Raw genomic sequence first — 14,803 nt, forward strand, 5'->3', positions numbered from 1 at the left:
TTCCAATAAAAAGGAGCCTAACACAGCTTAAAGCAGTTCATTCCACTTTGGGAAAACTTTAACTGTTAAAAAGTTTTTCCTGATATAAAATTAAATTGTGCTCTTCTTTCAACCACTGTTATGATTCTACCTTCTAAGGCCAAAAAAAAAAAAAAAAAAGTTTTAACACTCCCTCTGCATAACTCTTCATATACTTGAAGATAGTTATCATCTACCTTCCTCTTCCCTTCTCCTGTTTCTTTCCTTCCTCAAGATTAAACATTCATAGTCCTTCAAGTGATCTCATGTGTCAGAGATGCAAGCACCCTTATCATTAGGATTTCCCTCATTTGGATCTTTTCTAGCTTATCAATGTCCTTCTTAAACCATAGTAACCAGAAATGAACATAATGGGGTTTGGGAGGACAAAATAGGAGAGACCATCACATCTCTGTTATACAGATATACTGTTACCTTTTTTGGCCTCCATGGCACACAGAAAAATTATGATTGAGTTTGCAGTGTACCAAAAATTTGAGACATATTTGTGGAACTGATTTTCTTTATTCAAATATAAGACTTTATATTAATTCTTAATGAACCTAATCTTATTAGATTCAGTTTACTGCTCTGAAGGTCTTTGCCTTTTTGTGTGTTACAGACTTCCTCTGACAATCTGGTAGTCTATGGACCCTTTTCCAGAATAATGTTTTTAAATAAAAATAGAAAAATAAAATGCATAGGATTCTGAAATATTTTAAGCATTAAAATATTTTAAGATAAAATACATAAGATTACAAAGGAAACCTCATGTGAATGTTATCAAATAATATTATCAAAAAGTAATTTAAGCAAACATAAAAGTTCACAGATAGTTGCTTTATCCAGTCATGATACTTGTGCATATTGACTTTGTCATGCAGTGTTAGACTGCTCACAGCAAATTTAATGAGTATACTATCTATACCTTTATCCAAGACATTGAAAGAAATGTAAAATAACAAAGGTCAAGAACAGATTTCTGAGTACTGGTTTAGAGACCTCCTGCCATAATGATATTGAGCCATCAAAAATTATTCTGACTTCAGCACCAAACAATTCTGAATCCTATTGATTTTATTACTAATCTATTTTGCTCCATCTTCTTCACAAAGAACAGTATGAATGACTTTATCAAAAACTCCTTAGCATTCCTGCCATTTATTACTAATTCTGTTATATTTTATTTAATAGAAATATATGGAAGTATAATATAAATATTCTACTCCAGTGACTTTAAGGGAAAAAAGTAATATTTTTTAATTCAACCTCCACTGAAATCTTGTTCTTCTGCCTCATCATGGTCTAGAAATAATCTAGAGTCTGGGAACTGATTCATTTTTTTGTCCCTATGTCTCTGGCAAAATGCTACCTGGCATATAAATGGCACTTAATAGATGTGTGTGGCTACTAAAATAGATGACTGGCTGCTAAAAGACTACAAAATGCTAATAGAGCACAACCCAGGGAGGTTCTACTACCAAGCCCAGTGATGGACCAAGCATCTGTTGTAAGACTTAGTTAAATCTAAAGAAGATTTTTATAAGAATGGCCATGTGGTAATTACATTTACAGCAACTTTCAATGATAATCTGAAAAGGTCCCAGGGGAATATAAGAGGAAAGGTAACTAACTCAACTGGGGCAGAAAATACCTACATCAATAAAACCAAGTATTCTTTAAGTACTAAAGCATTAATTATTTAAATAGTTAAAAGGTATTGTTTTAATTTGAATTTTTCATCAATAGGTTTATAGAAAGGCAAATTCTGTTCTTGTTTCAGTGGCAGTTCTATTTGGACACAAAAGTTGGAGTCTTCATTTGCAGCAAAGTGATTTACATTGACACCATCAAAAGCGGTCCTGTGGATTAAAGAGCTTTTCCTGGTAGTAGGACACGGTTTAATTTAGCTTAAACAAAAGGCACATACAATGGGCACATACACACTCTGGGAAAAGAGATGCCACTAAAGGGTCTATGGGCTAGCATATTCTATAATTGGAATACTATCTGATTAATTTCATAAGATGCAAGAGGTGTAATAAAATACACCCTCAAGGACATTTATCATCAGAAAATGGATATAGGTCACATAGCAAGAAACAGAGATAACAGATGGAAAGCCTAAGTTCTGTAATGGTACTCATAAACAATTTTTTTTTTTTTACTAGTTTCACAACATAAAGTATGAACAGCTAGATGACACAGTGGTTAGAATGTCAGGCAGGAGTCAGAAAGATTCACCTTCCTGAGTTCAAGTCTGGTCTCAGATATTGACCAACTGTGTGACCCTGGCATGTCACTTAACCTTTCTGCCTTAATTTTTTCATCTATAAAATGAATTGAAAAAGGAAATGGCAAACCATTCCAGGATCTTTGCCAAGAAAACTTCAAATAGGGTCAAAGAGTCAGACATGACTGAAACCATTTAACAACAACATATGGTGCATTCACTATGGAGGATTTATGGATGGACATGAATAAATAGCATAGGATAAGAAAACACAGATGGTGCGGACTGCATCTTCTCAAGTGAATTCATCCAAATATACAAAGTACCTAGGTAATAAAGATACAAAAATACATAAAGATATCCTTCTAGATGTTCCATCAAAACATCAATCATTGGATAGGTTGTTTGGATAGTAGCTAGAATACTGGACCTGAAATCAGAAAGGCTTGGTTTTACCTCAAAAAATTACTAGTAAATCATTTAAACTCTCTCAGGCTCAGTTTTCTCATCTGTAAAATGAGGATAATAAAGGAACCTACCTTGAAATTCTTGTAAGGATCAAATTAAATTCTAAATACATTTATTAAGTAACTACTATATGTCAGGTACTGTTAAGAATTGATATACAAAGTCTCTAACCTCAAATTATCTTTACTGGAGGAAAATGGCATATACAGAGGTAAGTAAATGTATGTTTCTCATGTAGAAGGTGGTTCCTTCCAGCAAACCTTAAAGATAAGAACTCTGAGAGGCAGAAGAACACTAGGCAAATTTGGATTCCTATGTAAATATCAATCATTATTATGTGCAAAACTAAATAGATTATCTTCCCTACCTAAAATCTGCTCATCTTTAACTTTTCTCTTTTTTAATAGCACTACTCAATCACTGAGTCTCAAAATCTCAGTCATTTTTATTCTTCTTGTTCACCCATCTTATACATCTAAGTTCCCAAGTCAAGTCTGTTTTACCATTTTAATTCTCTTGTCTCTCTTCCCTTCTTTACATTCTTACTACCATAGTTCAAAAAAAAAGGGAATCCTAGAAAATCTATCTCAGATTAATAGTTCATTTAAAAAGGTGGACTTCAGATAGAAAATAATAGTGAAAAAATAAATTTACTGATTGGATTTGTGGAAAAGGATCAACCTCTGGTTTTCTTTTCTTTTAGAAAGATCAAAGACAAAATGGATACCAAGAATATGAATGACCATAGTCACTCAATTTCTTGATCTTTCCTACCCTCTCACATCCTTCATTTTTCTGCTATCCAATCTCAGAAAAGTCTGCAGAGGATGCAGACTTACTTTAATGATTCTGAGGTAGTGAGCAAAAAAGCAAATGACCTCTTCAACAGCAAAATGAAGAATAGGGATGGCACATTAAGCAGTTGAGAGGGGATTATCTGTGGCATTCAGGATCATAGAAAGAGCCAGTAGGCTGTCTTTTCCAGGAAAGTTGGGAAAAATTCCTGCCCCAAATATCTCCTCTACTGGCTTATACTAGTACCTAAATTTTTATCACTTCTGAAAGGCTTTTCAATATTCTCAATATTTTTTTTCCAATAAGACTTGCTTTTATTTCTAATCACTTTTTTCAATTAACAAGCATTTTTTCTTTCCCTCCTTCCTCCATCCTGACATGTGCTTTTAAAGCTATCAGATATTAGCATTTTTATTTCTATTAACAATAATTAATAATAATAGCTAACATTTACATAGCACTTGCTATGTACCAAGCACTGTTCTAAATGTGTTATAATATATATTATTTGATGCTCACAACAACCTCATGTGTTTGCTGTTCAGTTGTTCAGTAATATTAGACTGTGACTCTATTTGGAGTTTTCTTGGCAAAGATACTGGAATGGTTTGCTATTTTCTTCACCAGCTCATTTTGAAAATGAGAAAACTAAGGAAAATAGGACTAAATGATTTGCCCAAACAGCTAACAAGTGAAGCTGCTATTTTCAAAATTAAATTTCTTCATTGCCAAATCCGATGGGCTTTTCTTAGTTGTCCCTCAACCTTTTCAATTTCTCTACAACATTTCAGACTGCTGACCATCCTCTCTTCCTTGCTACCTTCTCTTCTTTCAGTTTTTGAGACACTATTCCTCCTTCTAGTTATGGTTCTCCTCTAGGTGCTTAGTGTTATTGGTTAGAATTTTCATCTACATCATACCCCAACTATGGAAGTAGCCCTATGGTTTTAGTAATCATCTCTTTCCAGATGACTCACAGATCTCTATATTTAATCTTTATCTCTCTGGTGCTCTAGTTTCACATCATTAACTGTCTACTGAACATCACAAACTATGTCTCCTTAAGCATCTCAAACTCCATATGTTCAAAGCAGAATTTATTCTTTCTCCCAAAATCATTTTTCTTCTAAACTTATGGTTACTTTACATGAACATTCTTTCTAGATCTTTAAGATTTTCAATTTCATTGGTCTACCAAGACTCAGATTCAAAGCCCTCTCCAATTGGTAAGAACTGCCAGATTTTATGATACACTGGATAAATCATTCTCTATAAGGTTGGGCCATCTTCACACCAGGAGGCGGCATGGGAAGAGTTCTGTGGTATAGTAATTCAACAACATTTTTTCCCACAAATTAAAAAAATATATATATGCAAAATAGTTGGTATCTACAGCCAAGTTTACCTCACTGGAATTATTGGAGCTCTGGGGCAGCTGAGTTCCAGGAAATCCATGATTGCCACTTGAATCAAAAATCTAAATAAGATAAATATATTCAGAGAGAGAGAGAGAGAGAAGCAGAAGACAGAAGAGAGAGATAAATGAAAGGGCTATGCCACATGATTTTGACAGCTAATCATTTTCAATATTAAAAAACCTGAAGTCAACAGCTTCACATAAATATTCCACAAATTTTATTATTTACTACCTTAATAAATTTAAAGGTAAATTTTAAAAAAGCAATATCATTAACACCTGTTCTCTTCCTCCCCACACATTTGCATCCTTTAATTTTTTATATCATGGGCGATTCAAGTTATTTTGAAAATGATAGCTTTTGTTATTAACAAAGAATGCATCTTCTGAAGATGTGATTTCTAGTTCACCTTTCAGTTGCTGCACAGTAACCAGACTTGCATTAATTTAATAGAAAAAATCTTTTAAAAATTTTAGCCTACTTGCTTATTAATTCTACTTAGCGATATGGTCATCAAACCCATTAGAAGAGCTCTATATATACTTAAGGAATAACCATCTCAACCAAAAACATTTTTTCCCTCCATTAAGAAGATGTTAAGATGTTAAATAGGGAGTTCATGCTTGTTGACCAAATCCCAAATAATATTCACCAGTTAGTCAATGAACATTTACTGTCTAACATTAAGAGCTAAGGAGACAAAAAGAAGGAAAAATAGTCCTTGCCTTCAAGAAATTTACAATCTTAGGGAGGAGACAACAAATAAGATCTATTCAGAAAGAAATGGAACTAATTAAAAGGAAGAGAGTAGGACCTTTAATGGCTCCAGGGAATTTAGTAAGGTGGAGATGGGTAGGGAGAGCATTCTCAGGGCAAGAGAAAGTTTATGAAGGGCTTTAAATACCAAACAGAGGATTTTGTATTTGATTCTCAAAATGAAAGGGAGCCATTGGAATTTAGAGAGGGATGATATAATAGATAATATTAATATGCACATTAAAGAAAAACCAATGATCACTTGATAAATTAATTTTCTTTTTGTAATTATTGATAGAAATCAATAATTGAATTCATCACAATGTTTGTGTTTAATACATCTTGCATTTCATGATAAAGAAATAAATTTAGTCAATACTTTTAAGTTCTGTAATAAATAAGGTCTGTCTTAATTATGCAAATAAGTATTTTTCATAATGGGACCATAAGCAGAAAATCAATAAGATTTTTAAATTGTTCTTCCCATAATATAGGTTTATATAGATACACATATGTTATATGTATATATATATATATATATATATATATATATATATATATATACATGTTATACAAATAATATATATATATACATACATAAACGGTTATGTTTTTATTCGTAACAGGAATCTTTTAAAACATAATCCGTATGTTTTAAGGCCCATATGTAGAGATTTGGCATAGTGTATTTTTTTTAAATCAACTTACTATATATTCCCTCTTAAAAGTACTTCAGATCCTTACCTTTTAGTATTCAAGTTAGCCATGAGTATTAATACTTGATATCCATTTATCCAAGAAAAGTTTCAGGGAAACAATTTAAAAAAAAACCAGAGCCCACACTGAATAACTAAAATTAATTATTTTACTACTACTCTTCAGATAATAGGGCATTTACCTGTGTTATGGATGGTCTTTTGTCTTTCCCTTTTCTTGCCAAAGTGTCCAGTCCTTTCAGTGATGAAAACAATCCCTTTTTACTTTGACCTTGCTGTGTCAATGACAATGTTCGTTTACGGAGAGCTGATTCATCTCTGGAGCATATCTAATTTAAAACATTTATTTTTAAAATATTATTCTAGAACTATTTTGTGACAGAGAAAACTAGCTGTCTATCAAACAGGTATACTTTCTGTCATGAATACTGATTTTCTGGTCAACATGTCAAAGCCACAGTTTCATTTTATACCTTGATAACATACAAGAAGAAACAAGCCAGTTGAGACATTAGAAAGACTCCATAGCAAACACCAAGATTAAGAAAACAACCCAATGGTTCCCAAACTAGACTTATGCAAAGTTGGGCCTATGCAAATGCAAGTGATCTCAGAAAACCCAGAGGGGCTTTCAACAGTCCCAGGAAAAACAATCTTCACTTAGTCATAAAATTATTTATACAACCATTGCCAATTCCCAGGGATTACATCTTCCTGCTACTATGAAGTGGGAAAAGGCATGAAGAGGGAAGAAAGCAACATATCTCAGTATGACTAAAGAGTCCTCTACTATTAAAAGGACTCTAGGTAAAGTACCAAAAAACAAATAAATAAGAACATAACTTCTGTCATCAACGTTTGAGAGTTCAAAGAAAAGTTCAAAGACATGAACTAATGTACAATGAAGTGAGCAGAACCAGAAGAACAATTTATAACAATAATCTAAAAGCAAACAATTTAGAATAACTTAAGAATTTTGATCCAAGGAATGATCAACGATGATTTCAGAGGACTAATCATGAAGAATGTTATCTATTTTTTAACTGAGAGATGATGAAATCAAGATGAAGAATTGGACATACACAGGAATTACTATGTATGTTTGTCACAGGACTATTTTCCTTCTCTTTTATTCCACTGGAGGGGAAAATGGAAAAACATAAATACTTGACACTGGGGGGAAAATAAAATTTAATTTTAAAAAGTTTGAAGGATCTTCCTATAGAATAGAGATTCTACCTGTCCTAATTAGTTCCCAACAAGACAACTAGAGCCAAAGGATGGAATCTACAAGAAGGATGAATCTTCCTTAGTATAAGCAAGGGCTTTATATCAATTAAAGTTTTCTAAAAATAAAATAGACTGCTTTGAGAAGTTGTGAATCCCCTGACACTTGAAGTCAAAAGGATTCAATTCAATTTAATAAATAATTATTCAATATTTTGTCTGTGCCAAGTACTATGCAGGAGGAATACAAAAGGACAGTATCTCCTCTCAAACAGCTTACATTCTGTTGGGAAGAAATAAAATGTGAAATAGAAAATTAAATGCAAGCTTTATACAAAGTAATACCCATTGAAGGATACTAGCAACTAAAAAAATCAAAAATGGCTTTTGATGAAAGAGGATATTTGAGCTAAGCTTTGAAGAATTTAAAAAAAAGTGTCATATTTATGTAAGGGACATTTTCCAGGCCATCTAGTCTACCCCTTCTACTACCCCCAGGCTATAGACCTTAGTAGATTGTAGAACCCAGTCTTTAAGTAGAGGCTGGGTGATCATTATCAAGAATCTATAAAGCAACAATAAAACTTATCTAAATAACTTCAATCATCTCTTTTGCATCTGAACTACAACTACTTCTTTCTGAGACTTACCAGTGCATGGAAGGAAGAAACTGATAAAATGCCCAATCTGCCCAGTGCCAGTTTAGAAGGACGACTTGCAGCAGCTAAAAGACTCTTAGGATTTGGTAACTCTCCACCTTGTAGACTGGCCAAATAGCAGCGCATTCTGAAGAGATCCATGTGAAATTTTTCTAGATTCTGCTCCCATTGCTGGATCTATTTAAGCAGCAACAACAACAAAAGGATAATTAAAACCAAAAAATTAAAAAAAAAAAAGTCTTCATGGGTCAGATTGAAAATTTGATCTCTTTCATGAACTAAGGAAAAATTAGTTTCAGCTGGAAGTACATGGTTTAAATTAGCTTTCCCTGTTTGTCCTACCTTTAACCCCTCCTGCTGAAGTGCATTTGGTCTTACAGTTCTGCAGTTTATCAAAGACAGCTGAAAATAAAACAAAGCTGGTGGTCTTAAACAGAGTGACCAGTCTAAAGCAGCACCACCTTTGGAGATTTCCACCATTCCAAAATAACCCAAACTTTAACACAGATCTTATAATTTACAAAAAGTTTAAACCAATTGCTTCATGTTATTTCCTTTACTTTTAAACTGCAACCCTTTGATTCTAAACTGCACTTACTTGACTGCAAAAAAGCAGATGCACAACTAAATGAAAGCAAGATTTCTAACTTTACAATTCTTTTCATTCTGGCGAGATGATTCAAATCAACAAAAAGCAAATGGGTTTCAGGAACAAGGATAATTAGGGGTTTTACTCCTATTATTAGCACGTTCTCTGCATAAGTGCCATCTGTACATCTGAATAAAATTATAAGCATACATAATTCTTTGCCTACCAGAGTATCATGTGTACTTTTGCAAGCTTGATGTCATGGATGACAAAAGAAAAACAGTTCAAACTCTCTCAGGTCTCTCTTTTCTGGTAGCCATTTAAACTCTTTTCTAATGCAAGGTTTAAACTTATTTAGAGATAAAGTAGCTGAAGAAAGAAGACAACAGCAACTTGCTAAAAAACAGATTGAACAGCAGAGTAGGAAGTTGAAACTCAAATACTATTAAGGACAATCCCAGATACATGGACCAAAAGTCTTCAGTAAATGAGTATCATTTGACAATTCAATTCAAGAAACCCATCACTTAATTGCCAACCATTACATTTCAAAGAACTTGTTATGTCCTTTGTGGGATGCCAGGTTCTATGCTCTATCATGTGCTGTTTAGTTGCTTAATGGTTTAGTACAATATACTGAACATTACATTCCTCATTAACTTTTCCTCAAAGGAATTATCTTACAGAATAGAGACAGCATAAGCCATATAAAGAGAAACAGAGTGGGGATTTACTGAAGTTGTTAGATGAAGGGAGAGAAGAGTTTGTCCAGAGACCCAAAATACAAATTTGCTTACTTTTCAGATTTCCCTTACAAAAGAAGTGAATGAGTCCATTTAGCATACATGTTTCTAATGCCAATTATTTAGTTTTTGCCATTATAGTTTTTGTTTTGAGAAAGCTTCTCTGAGATTAATATGAAAAAAGAGACATGAAGGCACATATTTTGTTCTTGCTTCCCTACTTTAAATTTTATCTCCTCCAACACTTTCTCCCAATATATTAATATAAAATTATCCTAACCAGTAATATTTTTCAAATTGAATATATGAAACTATTTCCAGAGTCACTCAATACTAACTTCTTTGTAATTTACATGTTCTACTTAAATTTTTATATTTCAATTTTCCATTATTCTTTGGTTTCTGTTAGAGTTCAAATTTTAAAATAATGTCCATTTAAAATAAATTACTTTTTTATGACCAATCATACAATAGTTTGAGAAGGGACCTAAAAAAGGATCAGAGTAAGGAAAACATTCTCCTCAGTGGAGTTTAGGAATGGAACTATGGATACCATTCAACTAATTCTGAAAGTGCTACTATATATAACACTACATTCAATAATAATATTATCTGGCAGTAAATCTAGCAAAGAATTCCTGGATATTGTCCTGTATTATAGAAAATGAATGTCTGGAATCAATTGTCCTGAACCAATAACAGTTGTTATCTTTAAAAAATATATTTCTCTAAGCACTTGTAATTAATCTATGTCTTTATATTTCAAAGACTAAAATTAAAAAGCAGAAAAAGAGAATTTTCAACTTTTAAGTAAATTAAGTGTAAAAACACCAAAAAATGTTTATTCTTGGAAAATGTTTATTATTTTTCTCTGCAAGAAAGTGATCAATACAGTGAAAAACCAAATAATTCCAACTACAGAAGTTATCCTTTATACAATTTAAACATATCATTAATTTAGGCATAATTTACCTCATAAAGATTGAACAAATCCAAAATAAAGGAGAGGGAAATTATTAGTTTGCTTGCTAAAAATCCCAACTAAATAAAAAGAAGTGACAAACATATTCTGATCAGACAAAATTTCTTAGGAAAAATACTTTCCACCAATTGGTCATTTTACCAGTGTTTGGTCATTTGTCCATTACCACATTTATCCTATTTGATCATAAGATTTTCCCTTTTGGCAAACGGGATAACTTATCCAATGTTTTCCAAACACCAAAACCTACACAGAGAATCAGCCTGCATTAGAGTGTAACCAAAAGTTCAGAGTATATTTTTGGGCATAATCTAGAAATGTATAAGTTCCAAATCCCTCATAAAGGTGTATCACTAAGAAAATCAAATTATAAAAATATGAGCTAATAAAAGAGAGAGACAAGGGTTTTTTTTTGAAATTCATATGTATAGGTATTAGTTTTATTTTAAATAGCAAATAAATTATTTTATTAACACAAATTCTCCTCTGAAGATATGCTTAAAATCACCTTAACTCTATAAATATATCCCACAAAGTTGTGTGAAAATAAGATATATCTATTGAATTCGTCCCCATCATCAAACCTCCTAAATAAATATTCTTAGACTTCCTGGAACAGAGAAGATGCAATTTATAAAAAATCATGTTCCCTCAGACCTCATCTAAAATATTTTGTGGCTAATTCTAGTACCACTTTTTGAGGAGGACACCAGTATGCTACAAAGTATCCGGAGATGAAGAAGAGCCTCAAATCCATTCCATGTGCTCTCCCAAAGTCTTTTTTTCCTTCAGGTCTATGAAAACGTTCATTGGTGTATGACAATAATGTATGACCTGGAAAAAAAATATGATTTTGGGAAAGCCATGACAGTCATCTTAGGTATAGATTGGTTTGGTTTAGCAACAAAGAACAGAAACAGAATCAATGGGAAAGAAGTTTTAAAAAGAAAAATTTAGACCAAATAGAAGGAAAATCTTCCATACAATTAGAGCAATCTAAAAATAGAATGTTCTCTCTTGGGAAGCAAGTGAGTTTTCCTTCATTGGAGTCTTCAGGCAAAAGCTAGATGAGCACTTTTCAGATGTATTGTAGAAGGTATATGAGTTTGTATTGGATTAGATGGTGAGGAAAGTCCTTTTGAATCTGAAATTCTTTGACACTATCATGGCAATCATCACTCATCACATAGCAAATGCCTAACATGCATTTAAGTGCTGACTTGTTCAAAATCAAAAAGTGAAACAATCTCTTTTCTCAAAGATCTTAAATTCTATCAAGAAAGACAACACGTGCATTTTTAAGTATATGGAGAATAAATACTAAATAATTACAAAATAGCTAAATATAACATGGATGTAGTCAGTGAAGGGGAACATTAACAGCTGGGGGAATGGAAAAAAAAGGCATCATTCAGAAAGAGTTGCTTGTCCTGCATCTGGAATAAAGTGAGGAATTCCAAATGAGCTGCAGATAAAGAGGTAATGCATGCCAAGCCCCAGGGGACAGCCAGTACAGAAGTACAAAAATAGGAGAGTTCTAAGTGAAGAAATAGAGAGAGAGAAGACCAGTTAGGCTGACTGTAGAGTATAAGGAAGGAAATAAAATATAATGAGACTGCAAAGAGAGGTTAGAGCCAAATTGTGAAGGACTTTAAAAGCCAGAGAAGTTTCTATTCAGGACATAGGAGGCCACAGGAGTTTATTGAGTAGGGGAGTAACATGATCAGATCAATACTTAAGGAAAGCCACTTTAGCAACTATTAGGAGAATGAACTGAATTGAGGAGAGACTTGAGGCAAACAAACCAATTAGGAGAACACTGTGTCATATGAAAAAGAGGTGAGAAAGACCTAAATTAAAGTGGTAATTATGGGTATAGAGAGAAGGGGGTCAGACTTCCCAGGTGGAGGTAAGATGGCAGAGTGAAGAAAGCACAGCTGAGCTTTTACAACATTCTAGTCCATACAGTTTTAACATAATGACAACTCAAATTCTGAAGTAGCAGCACCAACATAAAATCAGAGGGAGACATTCTTCCAGTCCAAGACAACCAAGGAAGTCAGAGAAATCTGTGACACAGGGGTAGAGGCCAACCCAAAATCCATGTGGATTGGAGTGAGAGCTCTCAAGTGAGAGAGTATAAGGGGATCTAGCAACTGGTTAGAAAGAGACTACAGAGTTTTTCATTGGATGTAGGACCAACTGCTGTTTGCCAACTCCTTTGCCTATGGTTGTTTCTCCTTCCTGATGCCATAACATGTAAGTGAATTGGATTTAAGTCAGGGAGGCCTGTGCAAGGTCACTTACCTGGACTCACTTTTGGGTCATAGTTCAAGGACAGAGAGCAGCATTTTCAGTCTGGAGGGAGTGGAAGTCCTGAGGAGCAGTATCACTTTTGGACCCAAAAGATGTTCCAAAGGAGGAGGAGACCTGAGAAGTACTGATTGTAATCTCAAGAAAAAAGGGGCCCTTCTAGGCTAAGTAAGGCAGAAACGTAAACCTCCCCAAATCACACCTCCTTGGAAGTACAAAAAACTTTCAAACCCCAGGACAAGTTCTGAAAAAAGCGAAGGGGAAAAAAAAGTGTGAAGCTTTAGACTGAGCACCTCCCCCCGCCCCATGCTGAGAAAAGAGCCCAATATTAACATAAAGTTCCAAATCAAGAAATAGAGTAGAAAAATGAGCTCCTCTGACTCCCTCCACAATGGCTGACACTCTTTGTTTTTTCTCTTCCTCTCCCTCCTTGCCCCTGTCTGCCATACTTAGGTTTCTTGGAACGCTAAAGAGTTTTATCCTTTGAGTTCAACATTTCAAAATACTACCTAGTGGTTTTGAGTACCTAGAGTATCTAGAACTAATATCATTAAGTTCACTTATTTGATGATTGATGCCACAAAGAGGATGTCTCTAAGTTTAAAACAAACTGTTTCTGAAGGGGTTGCCCTCACTTTGAGGGAGGCCAAAATACCACCATCAGCCCTTCAACAGGGGCTCCAGTTCCTTCTTCACACAATTTGTCATTGTCTTTTGAGTCCCTTTCCAGTTTATTGAGGGGTTATACCTATTTTTAAAAGCATAATAAAATCAGAAAAAGGAAATTTACTTCACTAAGGGCAGAAAGTTTTAGCAAGATATTTAGACAGTTGCCAATTTAGAAAGATATTTAGAATTGCCAATATTACCTAAATGTTCTTATTAATTAATTTATCCAAGCATTTATCATAAAAGGAAAAGAAAGTATGAGCTGAATTCAATTTTACAACTCTTCCCCACTTTGGACTTCAAAAGGCACGCTCCATATGAAATGACTACAGGATCTGGACTGCATTGGTTATGCCCAAATTAAAGTTGCATCATCTTGCAATATAAAATACCAGCAAAGCACTAGAAATAGAACATCTGAAAAAATATTTTAAGAAAGAATATTATTGGTTAACAATATGAAGTGCATTTACTCCTGTTATTAATACATTGGATTGGGGTTAGGAGTGGGCGTAAAGTACAAGTGTAAGTCACTACCAAGTACCAGAGCTTATTAAGAACTCTCAGTTCAGAGACTTCGTTACATAAAATGCAATATTTTGTCATAAAGGCAAGCCACTTTTAGCCTTTAAATGACTATTACTGAGGGTCTTGATGAAAATCACAAGATTTTTCTGCACTTTGTTAAAAATTTTAAAAAGTAGATGAGAAGAAACTTCACCTTTAAGGAATATTAGGGGTAAACGTGTTCTTAGTGATCTTGATGTGTAAAGGCTCTTTGCTTTTGTAGTTTCACATAAAATCCTCCCAGTCAGAAGAAAATCCCTGTAAAAGTAATTTTAAGTATGTGCCTGTTTTTGTTCTTAATATGTTGAACTCAGAATGCCTGCAACTAAAAAGCAAATACAACAGTACAACCATCTGGCCAATGATTTAAATAAAATAGGCAGGGACAACATTATAGATGAGAAAGCTTTTTGTAAAAACATTTTTAAATCACAGCAGAAAAACTGCAGAAATGGTGCCAAGATAATTTCAGGTGGCATTAATTTAAATGGTATTTACTAAACCTATATAAAAATAATGCAGAAGAAGGCAGAAATAGGGAAGGATAAGGATCTAGCTAGATGTTTTAAAATATATCAGAGTTGACAATGAATGAAAAAAGACAGCCTGAGATAATTTTCTCAGTCTTCTAAATGGCCATTCAGGACGAT

The 14,803-nt window shown here is 33.6% G+C and overlaps 1 protein-coding gene across 7 annotated transcripts in view; it reads right to left on the reverse strand.

The window, feature by feature from the left end:
- Nucleotides 1-14,803, reverse strand: part of TIAM2 (TIAM Rac1 associated GEF 2) — a 281,831-nt gene that overhangs the window by 107,598 nt on the left and 159,430 nt on the right. For all 7 annotated transcript variants that reach the window (XM_074309456.1, XM_074309459.1, XM_074309452.1 and 4 more), the window contains 3 exons: nt 8,282-8,467; nt 6,587-6,733; nt 4,920-4,991 (listed from right to left, as the gene is read on the reverse strand). In XM_074309456.1, the coding sequence (XP_074165557.1) occupies nt 4,920-4,991; nt 6,587-6,733; nt 8,282-8,467 (405 nt within the window). The remainder of the gene's footprint in view (nt 1-4,919; nt 4,992-6,586; nt 6,734-8,281; nt 8,468-14,803) is intronic.

Source organism: Sminthopsis crassicaudata, chromosome 4 (assembly GCF_048593235.1).
Source record: "Sminthopsis crassicaudata isolate SCR6 chromosome 4, ASM4859323v1, whole genome shotgun sequence".
Taxonomy (NCBI): Eukaryota; Metazoa; Chordata; class Mammalia; order Dasyuromorphia; family Dasyuridae; genus Sminthopsis; species Sminthopsis crassicaudata.